The sequence below is a fragment of the Pelophylax lessonae genome (genome assembly GCF_965119305.1).
Source record: "Pelophylax lessonae genome assembly, chromosome: 1".
NCBI lineage: Eukaryota > Metazoa > Chordata > Amphibia > Anura > Ranidae > Pelophylax > Pelophylax lessonae.
Window position 1 is genome coordinate 575,206,304 of NC_138768.1, and position 15,650 is coordinate 575,221,953.

Genomic DNA, 15,650 nt, shown 5'->3' on the forward strand with positions numbered 1-15,650 from the left:
TGATACTATACAACAGCTCCTAAATGGAGAAGGGGTGGAAAGGGCAGGTGTACTAGACACTCTTGATTAGTGCCTGTCACAGATCCACCACTGGTATTAGCCCCCACAGTACCAGAAAATTATGTCTGTGGGCTATGGGATGGGCAAAGGGCTGACAGCTGGCCCTAGCACAAGGGACCATCTGCTTTACATGCTAGTAGCGTTCCTTGTGCTGGTTTTTTTTTTTTTAATTTGAACTAAACTTAGGCTTTCATGTAAAATAAATGTAAAAAAAGGTGGGTGAATGTGATTCTCTTAAAATAAGCACAAGTGTCTAGGTCTGGGAACTCAAGAGCAGAGACCTCACTAATAGAGATCCTGAGGAATATCGTAGGAGGGTTTTTTTTCCCAGCATCTATCAAAAACTGGAATATCAGTTTTGGGTGGACTGCTCTTTTACCTGGGGAAGGGATAAACCACTACAGATCCGGAAGAATTTATCCCCTTCATGATCAGGCCATTTTTTGCTATTTAGCATTGTGCCACTTTAACTGGAATTTGCACGGTCATGCAATGCTGTACCCAAATTACATTTATATCATTTTTTTTCCACAAATAGAGCTTTCTTTTGGTGGTATTTAATAACCTTTCCACAAATAGAGCTTTCTTTTGGTGGTATTTAATAACCACTGGATTTTTATTTTTTATAATATAAACAAAAAAAGGCAGAAAATAAAAAACATATCAAATCTGGAACTGGAGAAAGTCCAGAGAAGGGCAACAAAAATGATTAGGGGAATGGAGGACATCAGCTATGAGGAAAGACTACAAGCACTGAACCTATTCTCTCTGGAGAAGAGACGATTGAGGGGGGATATGATATCAATGTACAAATACTGTACTGGCGACCCTAGCATAAGGAACAAACTATTCAGAGAGAGGAGATACAATAAGACACGTGGCCACTCACTAAAACTAGAGGAAAGGCGGTTTAACCTTAAAGTGCGTAAGGGGTTCTTCACTGTAAGAGCGGTAAGGATGCGGAATTCTCTTTCACAAGCAGTCGTATCAGCTGGGAGCATTGATAGTTTCAAAAAACTATTAGATGGGCACCTTAGAGACCACAACATACAGGGGTATACAATGTACGGTTGAAAGCAAACACACACACATCATAGGTTGAACTGGATGGACTGATGTCTTTTTTCAACCTCACTAACTATGTAACTATGTAACTATAAATCGATAAATCAAATTTCTTCATAAATTTAGGCCAAAATGTATTCTGCTGCATGTATGTGGTAAAAAAAAAATCCCAATAAGTGTATATTGATTGGTTTGTGTGAAAGTTATAGTGTCTACAAACTATGGTATATATACTGGAATTTTTATCTATTTATTTTTTATACTAGTAATGGCGGTGACCAGCGACATATAATGGGACTGCAATAGTGCAGCGGGCAATCTTACACTAACTGACGCTGGGGGGGGACTAACTAACTGACACCAACATCACCAGTGACACTAATACAGTAATCAGTGCTAATAATATACACTGTCACTGTACTAATGACACTGGCTGGGAAGGGGTTAAGATCTAGGGCGATCAAAGGGTTAAAGTGATATTAAAGGCAAGTTTTATTCTTTAAAAAAAAAAAAAACATGTTATGCTTACCTGCTCTGTGCAGTAGTGTTGCACAGAGCAGTCCCGATCCTTCTCTTTTCGTGTCCCCCGCTGGTGATCATGGCCACTCCCATCCTGCCAAGTGCTCCCAGAGCAAACAGCTCAGCCCCCGCCCCTCTCTATTCTCATTGGCTCGCTGGCTGTGATTGACACTGGCTCCTGCTGCTGTCTCAGCCAATGAGGAGGAAGAGAACCCGGATAGCCGGGATCGCTGGATCGCGATGGGGCTCAGGTAAGTATTAGGCTTACACATGTACAGATAAGTATTAGGGGGGGGGGGGCTGAGGGGGCTGCTGCATACAGAAGGTTATTGACCTTCATGTAAAGAATGCATGATGGTCATAAACCTTAAATCGGAGCTCCAGCCCCCCCCACCAAAAAATTTAAAATCAGCAGATACTGTAGCTGCTGACTTTCAATATTAGGACACTTACCTGTCCAGGGATCCTGCAATGTCAGCACCCCAGCCTATTTTTCAACCAGTGCTTCCACTGCCATTCCTTGTAAGGGAGACCAGTAGTGAAGCCTTCACATCCGGTTCCCTACTGCGCATGCGCTCTGTGCTTTGTGAATGGCTCGGCAGCGGGGGAAGGAGGAGGAGGGCCGAACTTTCTGGGGACCTTTGCAGGGAGAAATAAAACAGCACATCACTGCTGTCTGTAGAGGGCCCTGAGTTGTTTATCAACTCAGAACTCTCTTCTGTCATTCACATAAATCATTGGCCGGGACCAGCTCATCGGCTTGTGCTGTAGTGCATGACATTCCCATTCCTTCTAAGTGTCCCTGTTCATAATGTGTACACTCGACCATTCGACGCTCTAACTCTAGGGCATATTAAGATGTTTTTAGTCCCATAGGCTTCAGTAGGAGCCCTTGTACATGTGTAAGCCTGAAGAACTCCTCTCTTGCTATATAACTGCTCCCTTCCCCTTGCCCAGCTCAGGAAACAAACTCCTAAAGCTTGATACACTTGCAAAAACGCCTGTAAATTACCTGTAATTCACCTATATTATGCCTGAAAAAACTCTTTAAAGAGCTTGTAAACCCCCCTTCATGACTTTTGCCTATAGGTAAGCCTATAATAAGGCTTACCTATAGGTACTGTAAATATCTACTAAACTTGCAGCGATGACGTAATCGGCGCATGCGCCCTGAAAGAACGGCCACCTGTGCAGTTCCTTCAGAGCCCTGTGCCGTGAATGGCAGCTCCCGTGCGCATGTGCGGGAATGATGTCATCGCGCCTCTGGCCAATCAGATGGCCAGAGGACGCGAACCAGGAAGGAGGACAGCCGAACATGTTGGCTGTCTCAGCGGGGAGTGGGGAGCGGGCAGCACTGCGGGACTTCGTTTTTAGGTAAGTATTTCATAATGAGCTAGTATGTGATGCATACTAGCTCATTATGCCTTTGTCTTTCAGGTTTTTCTTTTTTTAATTATTTTTTTTCTGAGGTTTACAACCTCTTTAACTTGTTCCCATCCGCGCTACAGCCTATATACTGTTTTTAAACGGCCTCCCAGTGACACGCCCCCCGCGCGCTCCCGCGAGCGCGCAGCGGGGAGAATCTGGGTCGGCCGTGTCCCTTGGACACAGCCGATCACAGATCGTGGTGAATGGCCAATCACAGCGGCCATTCACCACGTGATCGGACCATCCAATGAGAGATGATCTCATATGTAAACATATGAGATCATCTCTCATCGCCGGCGCTCCTTCCTCACACGGAGACTGCAGTGTGAGGAAGGAGGGGGAGCCGTCAGCCGTCGGGGACACAGAGACATGTAATCAGGGCACTGATCACCAGTGCCCTGATTACTAAAAGGTAAAAAAACACACACAGTGCCCGCCATCAGTGCCCACAGTGCCTGCCTCAGTGCCCCCCATCAATGCCCACAATCAGTGCCCATAGTGCTGCCAGTCAGTGCCCATTAGTGCCTGCTCATCTAGGCACTGATAAGCACTGACTGGAAGCACTATGGGCAATGAGTGTGGGCACTGATGGTGCTGCCCATCACTGCTCATCAGTGCCGCCCATCAGTGCTCATCAGTGCCACCCGTCAGTGTCCATCAGTGCCATCCGCCAGTGCCCATCAGTGCCGCCTCTCAGTGCCCATCAGTGCCGCCCGTCAGTGCCGCCTCTCAGTGCCCAGCAGTGCCACCTCTCAGTGCCCAGCAGTGCCACCTCTCAGTGCCCAGCAGTGCCGCCTATCAGTGCTCATCAGTGCCGCCTATTAGTGCCGCCTATCAGTGCTCATCATTGCGGCATATTAGAACCTCCTCATCAGTGCCTATAAGTGCCACCTCATCAGTGCCCATAAGTGCCACCTCATCAGTGCCTATCAGTGCAGCCTATCAGTGCCCATCAGTGCCGCCTCATCAGCGCACATCAGTGAAGGAGAAAATTTTATTTTCAAAATTTACTCGCAGAAAATAAGAAAAACTTTTTTTTTTTTTCAAAATTTTCTGTCTTTATTCTTTTTTTTTTGTAAAAAATAAAAAACCCAGAGATGATTAAATACCACCAAAAGAAAGCTCTATTTGTGTGAAAAAAATGATAAAAATTTCAAATGGGTACAGTGTAGCATGACCGCGCAATTGTCAGTCAAAGTGTGACAGCAGTGAAAGCTGAAAATTGGCCTGGATGGGAAGGGTGTTTAAGTGCACAGTAGGCAAGTGGTTAAACACCTATTCTCTGCACAGGTGTAAATAGATGCTCATGGCCAAAATTGAATTGGGGAAATTAATTTAGAGCTGTAGTTATATACATTTTCTATAAAACAAAAAAAGACACTCCAGGTGAGTGAGTCTCTAGTTAATCCCCACACACACTAGTCGGGTTGTTATATTGGTCAGGCAACGCACTGACACCTTTGCTGCCATTGTGCAATGTGCTGGGTGTTCAGTGTGACCCTGTGCCTTTGAGGAGGGGTGGGCTCCCTCCAGTCACCTGTCCTCCATCTATCCATCAGAACACATGTGCTCCAACTGTGGAGACTTTTTAACCACTTGCCGACTGCCTAACGCCGATCTATGTCGGCAGTCAGCCCTTCACAGGCAAAGTGACGTAGGGCTACGTCACTAGCTTGTGAGGGTCTAGGGAGCGAGCGCGCGCCCCCGGAGGCGCGCTCCCGCATGGTCACGGACCCCCCCGCGCGTGTGACCAGCGGACCCGACAAGCCACCTGTCATTCTCCCCTGTGTATGAAGGATGATCATACGGTTCTACTATGTAGAACCGTCGATCACTCTTCATACATCTGAAGCCACAGCCAATCACAGTAGAAAGCACGCCCCTAGGGACACACACAGGCCCTCCCTCTCTAATAAAGTTAACCCCTTCACTACCAGTGCATTTTTACAGTAACAGTGCATATGTATAGCATTGATTACTGTAGAAATGTCACTGGTAACCCCAAAAGTGTCAAAAATGTCAGTCAAGGGTCCGATCTGTCCGCCGCAATGTCGCAGTACCGCAAAAAAATCGCAGATTGCCGCCATTACGCGTTAAAACAAAAACAACAAAAATGACAAAAATCTTTCCCTTTGTTAGTAAACGCGATAACTTTTGCGCAAACCAATCAAAATACGCTTTTTTCGATTTTTTTTACCAAACATAGGTAGCATAAAACAAATTGGCCGAAAATGTTAAAAAATTTAGATTTTTACATTTTTTTGGGGGGAATTTCATATAAAAAAATGTGAAAAATATTGCTATTTTTGCAAAATTGACGCTCCTTTTTTGTTTATAGCGCGTGATCAAAAAATCGCACAGGTGATCAAATACCACCAAAAGAAAGCTCTGTTTGTGGGAAAAAAAGGACGCCAAATTTGTTTAGGTACAGCGTCGCACGACCGCGCAATTGTCCGTTAAAGTCACGCAGTGCCGAATCGCAAAATACCCCCTGGTCGGAATGGGGGTAAAATCTTCAGGGGCTTAAGTGGTTAAAGGTAGAGTTAGGGTCTGCAGATATCAGAGTGCTTTGCCGGGGCCTACAGCTTACGCGTGTGTTTGTAAATGTGTGCAACTAAACCCCTGTTTTTAACGTATACTGTTAGACAGGTTAATTTGGTTGGTCGCAGGCTGGTTGGTAAGTCGTGACTGGAAACTCCTTGGCTTTTTCGACATGCGTTTGCCCTTCCACTGCTCCTTACTGTTAAGACCAGTTATAGGTGGTGGAAGTGACCACTTTTTGTATAGTCGGGTGCTAGCCCAGCTCGCATGCTGTGTATCATAAGGAAATGATTCCGGGCGGCTGCACTTCCAAAAATACTTTTTATTGAAGCTTCATATAACAAGTTGTTGACTGATGGAGCAGGGGACAAAGAGGTAGACGCGTTTCGCGCAAATGTTAGCGCTTAGTCATTACCATGGCACTATCTTTTGAAAAAAGCATTTGTGCTGAAACGCATCAAGGCCACGCTGCTGACAGCCAACTTTGCATCTGTATACGCTCTTTACCACAAGATGTTTGTAAGTGCAATTTGGTGTATTTTTATTTAATAAATATTTTAGCAGTGTTACGCTATTTTGTGCTCCCTTGTTTTTTTGGTTCCTTTCTGGCCATTTGACGGAGTGAGAGCCTCTTTGGTGTGACGGTTCATATCTGCTACTACCTCTTCACCTCAACATCAGTGACCTCAGTCATCCCTTCGGATTATCCATCCATTGTACAACAAGCTGATTTGACTCATATGCTATATGGCATTTTGAGTCCTATCATTCTGGTGAGCACATTATATCTCTATATCATGTTGGTGTTGGAATCCAGTGAGCACTTCACATATGGGACTGTTGATTTGATGTTCACTTTTATTCATTTTGCAATTTATTTGTATTTACCTTTCTTGGTTTATATATATATACGTTTATATTGCTAGTATTTATTAGCGCTGCACTTTTTTCCACATATTACCATGCGTGAAACAGGTCTACCTCTTTATCCCCTGCTCCATCTGTCAACCACTTGTTTTATGAAGCTTTAATAAAAGGATTTTTGGAAATGCAGCCCTCCAGAATCATTTCCTTATGGCATACAGTATATATTTTCTCTGTTGGTTTCAACACCTTCTGGATATCACCTTGTGGGATTAAAAACAAGAACACTGGATTTACACAATTGAAATTGTTGTTTTATTGCAAAAGCCAAGGTGCTTTTATGTTGTAATTTGTCTTTTTTAATCCGATGTAATCATTCGGAGCTTACATTTCTGGTGGTTAGACTGTATTAGTCATTACAAATCCTTCATTTAATTCCAGGCAATCTAAACAGGTAAGTACCTTGACCAAAAAGTAATCTATTCAGAAAAGTCTAAAGATAATAAAATCACTGTTTAAACTGCCTACGTATTGCTAAATAGCATGCATCGGAATGAAACTAGTTAATTACACTGTACATCAACAATAATGTTAGTGTAGACGACTTTGCGTTCTGTTGACAGAAATACCACAAAACCAAGGGGAAGTGTGGGTGAGTGTGGGCAGGTCAGGTGGTGAGAAACCTCACTGTGTCACTCTCCAAGTCTGATGATGATTGGATGATGCTGCCTGCAGAAACTGTTTAAATTCTGCTACTCCTGAGCCCTTACACAGCAAAACATTGCATCCGATTTAGCAGAATCACTGCTCAATACTACAAGAGAGCTTCTTGCATTTGGCAGTATCATCTGGACTAGAGAGCAGCCAAGGTAAGACACCTAATCAGCTTCCGCTGGTCATTTCACTGTTTTTATTCCATTTATTTTAACAGATACTTATTTACGGTATTAACATTCACTTTATATTTTTCAGATATTGATTCAAAGATGAAAAGTGCTGTGTTCATCGTGTGCCTTGTCGGCTTGGCCTATGCATATCCCGTAAGTATCTATAGATCATTATGGTTTATAAAATTATTTTTTGTGGGCAAAAGAATCCTGGAGCCAAGTATATTTAGGATAATATTTTTATTGTATAAGGCACAGCTTTTAGAGCAAATGTTCACCTCTAATAAGTACGTCATGCTGTAAGCATTGCATTAGGCAAGTCATTCACTGACAGATCTATAGTGAAAAAAAAAACAAATGTGATGCTTTTTTAACCTTTTAAATGTTTTTTGCATTGCATTGGTAAAGTTTGGGTATTACATATACAAAAGAATGGTAATAACAGGGTACAAATTGCTTGAGGCAGCAACATGGACCTACCTTAGTAGGTGGTCTTTACTCCCCTACTCATCTATTGTTTTAGTATCACCTTGACATTATATGAGGTTTTCTGCATTAATGCAGATTTACTATAAAATACTGTGATAACTGACATGGCTTTATGTATAATAAGCTCAATTTAAGCAACATGGACCCACCTTTGTAGGTGGTATTTACTCCCCTACTCATCTATTGTTTTAGTATCACCTTGACATTATATGAGGTTTTCTGCATTGATGCAGATTTACTATAAAATACTGTGATAACTGACATGGCTTTATGTAGAATAAGCTCAATTTATAAAGCTAACACACCAGGATAAGGGAGCCTATTGTCAAACATTTTTTTAGGTTTGTACAGCAAAGTCCAAGGAGAAAATAGAGACCATTATCCTTGTGATAAAGCTTTTCAAACTGAGGCTTATTTTTACTAGGTTTGGTTTGCATCTCTAATCTGTCCCATATTTTCACAAACTCACTTTTTAGTAGCAATACAGCCACAGTAGGACTACCCTGCAACTGATAGTTGATAAGGCAGTCATTCCCAACCAGGGTTTTGTGGAACCCTGGGGTTCCTTCAGGGTTGCCTAGGGGTTTCTTGAGCTGTGACTGGCTGACCTCCTTTCTGATGGCACCGGCATGGTTCTATGTCCAATCCCACTTCCCAGAGCCAGCAGCATGACTGTAAGGGTGTCATTCTAGCCACCCCTAAAACGAAGACATACTTCCCACTTACCATCACCATTTTTCCCAATGACCCCAGATGGACTAATCTTACTAGGGGCTTCCTGAGACTTGAAAAACATTTTGTAATTGTTTTTCTGGGGTGAAAATATTGTGAAAGGCTAAGATAAGGTGAAAGAGAGGCATATATATATACTACATTTTGCCTGCGGTAGTTATATTTAAGGTCATTTATCACAGGTGTTTAGTCAAGACAAAATTCAATAGCATGAGAGCCCCCTGATTAAGAAACGTCCTGGACATGCTGCCCACCTCCATGTAATTATGGGATACAGGTTTGATTTGCAGGTCAGCAGGAGGAACAGGGTACCCAGAAAATGGACACTCCTTGAAGTGATAGTTTACCAGCGGACTTCGGGGGTCCATGTCTAATGAATGGAGTGGTGCTCAGGTCACTTTAATAATATATAATTCTAAAATAATATAAATCAAACTCACAATTTTTTCGTGTTTGCTATAGTGGTAAATTTTTACATACCTGTATACTGGTTTTGTTTTCTGCCTATACTGTGTAAGAACACTGAGAGGGGTAGTCAGTGCCTCTGATATTTTATGTGGCAAATTTTAATTTTTACATATTCAAAATGAGGTGAAGCTTGAACTTGAAAATCATCTTACAGACAGGGCGTTTTCTTATCAGATAACAGTTGTAATATAATTTTTCTTTTTCTTTTAGACATCATCAGACTCAAACTCTTCTCCGATGGTTAGTATTATGATGTATTCTTTTTTTTTTATCTTTTGCAGGACCAATGTCACATAATACAAGCCTTGTCTTTTTTTCCCTATACATTTCTGTGTTTCCATTACGCCTTAGTTTATGAGGTCCATGTTGAATGTCATTTGCTATGTAGTTGCCCCATCAACCAAAGTGTTTAGATACACTTAAGTCATCAATAATGGCTTAAATTACAGTACACAGCCTTGTGTCATTTGCAAACACATGAATAGTGTTTTTAATTTCAAATTCTGTATCAAATTCCTGGGTTCATGCACAGGAGCCCCCAGCATGCAGCTCGTGGAAGGTTAGGTATTCATTCTGTCAGTGGACCACTACTAATGGAAGTTCTAACATTGCTTGGGTATCAATTATTCTTCTTTTTTCCCATGTTTGTAGGATTCACCTGAAAGCCACGATACTTCTTCTTCATCAGAAGAGTTCACCATCCCCCCTGCAGTAAATATTACACTGGAGCCCTTAACCGATCAACCAAGAGGTGACAGCCTGCGTCTTAGACGTGCTTTAAGACAGGTAAATGTGACAAGGATAAACAGTGTAACACCACACATTGGAAAGACTGCTTTAGACATAGGCATAATTTGTCTCAAGGATTACTTTGTGAACAACCACTTGCTTACAATCACTTACTGATTTCATTATGCTGCAAATATGGTGGCTTGCAACAAAAATTGAAATGCTCAGTAGCATTATGATGAAGGGTTATGTAGTCTAGGTCTTATGATTCTTTCATGCAGGGCGGACTCTGTTCCGAACTGCTCACAGATCCCCTGTTGATCAGAGTAGAGTAGGCGGATGACAGGTCCAAGTTCGCTCAGTTTATGCCGAGCCGACAAGGACAGAGCTCACTCTGCTCTATGGGTGTAAATGGTCTCCGCTGTCCATTTACACTCAACTACCTCCAATCTACCTACACAGAGGAGGACATATACCCTTCCGTTTGTTTTTACTGGACAGGATTGGATCGGAGATAGACACCCACCAGTCCATAAAGGTGAATGGACCATCCGATCAGGTCTGCCTGAAAAACTGAAAGGCAAACCTGATCAGAGCGGTTGTGTGAAAGTGGAGATATGCTGTATGAGGAATTGTCATCAAGCAGAGAGGTCCTTAATGACCACCTGATTTTACAGATTTATTTAGGACATATGAAGAGCAGCAACCTAAAATTCAGATTAGATCCACTCATATGAAAAGGAGGGGGGGGGGGTCAGGTTTGCATCAGGATCAGGTCAGGTTTACATCAGGATCAGGTCAGGTTTACATCAGGATCAGGTCAGGTTTACATCAGGATCAGGTCAGGTTTACATCAGCATCAGGTCAGGTTTACATCAGGATCAGGTCAGGATTTTATCCTGTTCACAACTGAATGACATGTGCGATTCAGAAGCGTTCCGACAGAAGTCAATTGGCCTGAATTCACACCTGAGCCGGACTGCACTGCTCAGAAAACTGGCAGGACTCTTTTTTAATTCGCACTAAATCCACACTCCAGCTGCACCAGACATATGTGATCAGGCACAATAGAAAACAATGGTATTTCACATGTCATGGGAATTAGATGCGGTTCAAAATGCATCCTTTTCACATATGTGTGAACCCAGCCTAAAGCAATGCAAACAACTAGAAATTTCTAATCCCAGAATTATACCACATTCATAGGTATACATGAGATTAGGCAGTTATGATATATATACACTTTTAATTACATGTGTTACAGTATTTAATCACGTGTTAATATTTTTCCCTTAGTTTGTATCTTCAAGTGAAAGTCACAGTAAATCTATCTCAAACTCAAGCCCTGACTCCTCCTCCTCCTCCTCCTCTGAAGAACGCAGAACTGTTCCTACCCCCAATGGGACAACACCTGGTCAAGCACTGACAGAAAACCTGCGCCGCAAACGTGCCGCTGGACAGGTAAGACGCCTTTTGATTGAATGATGATATATAATTGATCACAGTAGTGATAAACATGCAAAGTATTACATTTCACACATCCCTTTTATGCCTTTAAAATGTCATCGTACTAAAAAACATAAATTCATTTTGGTACACAATATAATTGGCACTTTTTCCTCACTATGGTATCACTCTGCATGCGAGAGTGTGGTAAATAGCTCAGAGATCATCACTTATATTAAAAATTAAAGCGGTTGTAAACCCAAACTAAAAAAAAAAAAAAACCTGCAAGACAAATGCATAATGAGCTAGTATGCATCGCATACTAGCTCATTATGAATTACTTACCTTAGAACGAAGCCCCGACACGGACCCCGGGACACCGCTGCGGGCGCTGACATGATCCCACGGCGTCTCTTCCGGGTTCGGTGGCTCCTGCGCTGTGATTGGCCGGAGCCGCGATGACGTCACTCCCGCACATGCGCGCAGGAGTCATTTTCCGGCAAGCTCCCGACAAGAGAAGCTGAAGGTCCGCCGGACCTTCAGAGCGCATGCACCGCTCGCATGAGCGGCTGCATGCACTGCAAATATCTCCTAAACCTAGGAGATATTAATTGTACCTACAGGTAAGCCTTATTATAGGCTTACCTGTAGTTAAAAGTGAAAAAAAGCGGGATACTACCGCTTTAAAGGATGCGTTTGTGCCCAGTAAATAGATACCACACATATTAATGCTTTTAATCTGTGTGTGCCTGTAAAAGAGCAAAATACCCAAAACTGGCTATAGGGATTGCGAGGATTAAAGACCTTTACTTTAAAAAAATGATGAACCTAGAATTAACTCTCTCCCAGAACGCATAGGGTACTAAACGCAAGTGCAACTTACTACAGCACTCAGTCATGTCCAGGCACAGTGTAATTCAACCTGCCATAGACTTTAAGTGTCCAGCCCAAGGCAGTGGGGCTGGATACTGCACCTGTGTCTCCGGAGTGGACGCCCTAGGGTTGCCACCTTTTCTTCCAGCCAAACCCAAACACTTTAGCAGCACACAGCAATTTTTTGTTTTTTATTATACACTATAGGATTGTAAAAGGCCTTGGGACACTTTAGAATGTCCCAAGGAGAGTAGTAACTCAGGGGGGTATGCACACTTCAGTGGGAGGAGCTTAAAGGGTTAAATAAAACAAAAGCATTCTTGTGCCCATGAAATATGCTTAGATTGCTGTGCCCTTCTCAGTGAGTTGCCCACATTGTAAAGGGAAAAAGAAGGACTCTGTACACCAGGGATCCTCAAACTACGGCCCTCCAGCTGTTGCGGAACTACACATCCCATGAGGCATTGAAAAACTCTGACATTCGCAGACATGACTTGGCATGATGGGAATTGTAGTTCCTGAACAACTGGAGGGCCATAGTTTGGAAACCCCTGCTCTACACTAAACTGGCCACTTCCTGTCATATGAATAGAAGAGAAATTTCCGCGCTAGATGTGATAGAAAACCAAATGATTGAGAACAATAGTGAGCAGCTGGCACAAAATCAACTAACAGTGATTCAAAAAATACAATAAAAACCAAAAAGTGCAGCGCTAAAATCAGTATACAATAATATAGCTGAAAAGCTCATATAAAGAAAACAAAAAAAGGAGAGGGGATAGTGTCCAAATGAATAGTCCCAATATTAAGTGCAGAGATGTGAATCCACGTGCAAAATAACTTTCTTCCAGTGACACCAGGGAAAAGTGTAGGAAGGGGACACCCTTGTGCTCAGGTATAACAAGCAAAATTCCATGGCTGCTCAATTTAATGAGACAGCCTCTCCCAGCTAGTAATAAACCAGTAGGTCAACCGATATCAAGCTCAGGTGCTTCCAAAGACTCCAAAAGCCGAAAGCCGTTTCCGGTGTGTTGTTAAACCGATCACATTAGTATGTGGCACACTTGGAACTTCTCATATACTCCATTGAACGTAAAGCCATATGTAGAAAGAAACAGAGGCCCATAGCGTAATCCCGTAAACCAATAGGTAAATTTATTTAAAAAACTACTTACAATTTAAAAGACAAAAACAGGCATGTAGTATGTGCCGGTCATGGATCTAACCGTGGCGTCCCGCAAGTCTCCAGATCAGCATATGGATAAACAGCCGGCTTCGTTGGGGGGCGTGTGGACGTTTACGTCTGGGATGACTTCCTGTCATACCTATCCCTCTACAGTAGACTGACTCTCCCGGAAGCCTGCATAGAGGGAGCCACAGTCCAGTCTGAATGTGTCTGGGTTTCAGAGAGACTGAAACCCGGACACATGATACAAAACCCGGACTGTCCGGGTGAATAGGCCACATAGGCTAAACATCCAACTTATGTTTAGAATTACAGCTCCAACTAAAGCATAAAAGAAGAATCCAGCAATAATTTCAAATGTTCCTAAGTGTGTTTGTCTTGTATTCGGAACAGAAACCTCACAGCAGCTCCTCAGAGCATTCTTCTGAAAGTACAACCACCGAGAGCACAAGCAGCCACAGATCTGAGAGTTCAGAGGAAGACAGCCACGAGCGCAGCACTAAGCAGAACTTATTGCAGGGTATCCTGGAGACATCCACTGTACCTGACACTTCTGAAGAGAGCTCAGAAGAGAGAACAACAAATACTCCCATCTTCCAGCCCTAAACATGTCAGCAGATCATGACTTTTATTGTTTTTGCCTTCTTGTCTTCCTATTTGAGTGAATGGTTTATGTAATGTAATTAATGCAGTTTACTATTGATAACCTCACATGGACTCCTGCACGTGTTAAAGTAAAGGCTTGCAGGGTATCAAACCTTGTTCTAAATTTAGGCGCTGCTGTCCTTACAAACCTTTATAGCTTCCATGTCTGATATATATACATATATATAAATAAATATATATATATATATATATATATATATATATATATATATATATATATATATATATATATATATATTAGACACGGGTATGCTAAGCCTAACCTATTTATAAGACAATAATAATGTTTTACCGGCATGACGTCTTGGTTCGCAGCCAACACTTAGATGTAAAATCCCCTAGCTGCTATAGAATCTTCCCATGAATTTAAATGAGTGGTGTATCATTGACACCGCCACTACCTTTCCATAGCCAGTGTAACAAATCAGTGTGTATGGGTGGCCTTTAATACTGTATTGGCTCAAAACTGAGCTTCCATGATAACTTATGGATATGAATGTTTATTGTATCTGCTGCTGATATATAATTGATACATCACTAATAGACTACTTTCATAACACTAGGGACATATATGCAATTTCCAGTATTTTGTGCATTGCAGAAATATGCCTCTTTCTACTGCATGCATTCATACTTGACTTGTAATGACTGTATAGAAATTAAGTAAGTTTAAGCCTCACAATCACTTACCTTACTTCCTGTATAATCACCTTAATTCAATATATTGTTTTTTTTATCTTAATAAAGATCTATAGACATTATTCTCTTCTGTGTCCATTTGTTATGTTATTATTAGGGGTCTATGATAAAATCAGAATACGCAAGTCCTGGATGAGCCATTGTGTACTAGGACTTTGTAATAAGTTTATTAATATCATTTTTAAACATGGTGAAGCTACTGCTCGAATGTTAACAGCTGAATTTGGGTTCGAGGACATAATTAACCACTTCCCGCCCGCCCTATAGGCAAATGACGGCGGGAATGTGGTTGAGTTATCCTGACCGGACGTCATATGACGGCGGCAGGATAACACCGCTCTGGGCGCCCCCAGGGGGTGCGCAGAGCGGCGATCGGTGATGCGAGGTGTCAGTCTGACACCCTTCATCTCCGATCTCGGTAAAGAGCCTCTGACGTAGCTCTTTACCATGTGATCAGCCGTGTCCAATCAGGGCTGGTCACATAGTAAATAGGAACAGCCGTTGATTGGCTTTCCTTAGTTCGTGCCTGGCATGAGTAAAGGAGCGCCGATCGGCGGCTCCCCTGACAGGGGGGGGGGGGGGTCGGCACTGGTAATCAGATCATTGATTACCAGTGCAGACCCTCGGGGGGGGGGGATGCCACTAGATCCACCAGGGATGCCCACTATGACCCCAGGGATGCCCACTATGGCCACCAGGGATGGCAATCAGGGCTCAGGGAGCCCCCCATTGCCCACCCCATCAGTGCTGCCCACCAGTGCCCTCCCTATCAGTGCTGCCCACAAGTGCCCATCATTGCCATCCTTAAGTGTCGCCCACCAGTGCCCATTATTGCCCACCGGTGCCGCCTATCAGTGCCCATTAGTGCCCATCAGTGCCGCCCGTCAGTGCCCACCAGTGCCGCCTATCAGTGCCCATTAGTGCCCGTCAGTGCCACCTATCAGTGCCCGTCAGTGCCACCTATCAGTGCCCATCAATGCCGCCTATCAGTGCCCAGC

At 43.0% G+C, this 15,650-nt stretch overlaps 1 protein-coding gene across 1 annotated transcript; it reads left to right on the forward strand.

Moving 5' to 3' along the window:
- Positions 1 to 7,193: 7,193 nt before the first annotated feature.
- Positions 7,194 to 14,065, forward strand: LOC309558770 (uncharacterized protein). The gene is made up of 6 exons (XM_082261817.1): positions 7,194 to 7,346; positions 7,450 to 7,517; positions 9,264 to 9,293; positions 9,705 to 9,839; positions 11,079 to 11,243; positions 13,681 to 14,065. The coding sequence occupies exons 2-6, from the start codon at positions 7,464 to 7,466 to the stop codon at positions 13,891 to 13,893; spliced, it is 597 nt and encodes a 198-aa protein (XP_082117943.1). The 5' UTR covers positions 7,194 to 7,346; positions 7,450 to 7,463; the 3' UTR covers positions 13,894 to 14,065.
- The last annotated feature ends 1,585 nt before the right edge of the window (positions 14,066 to 15,650 follow it).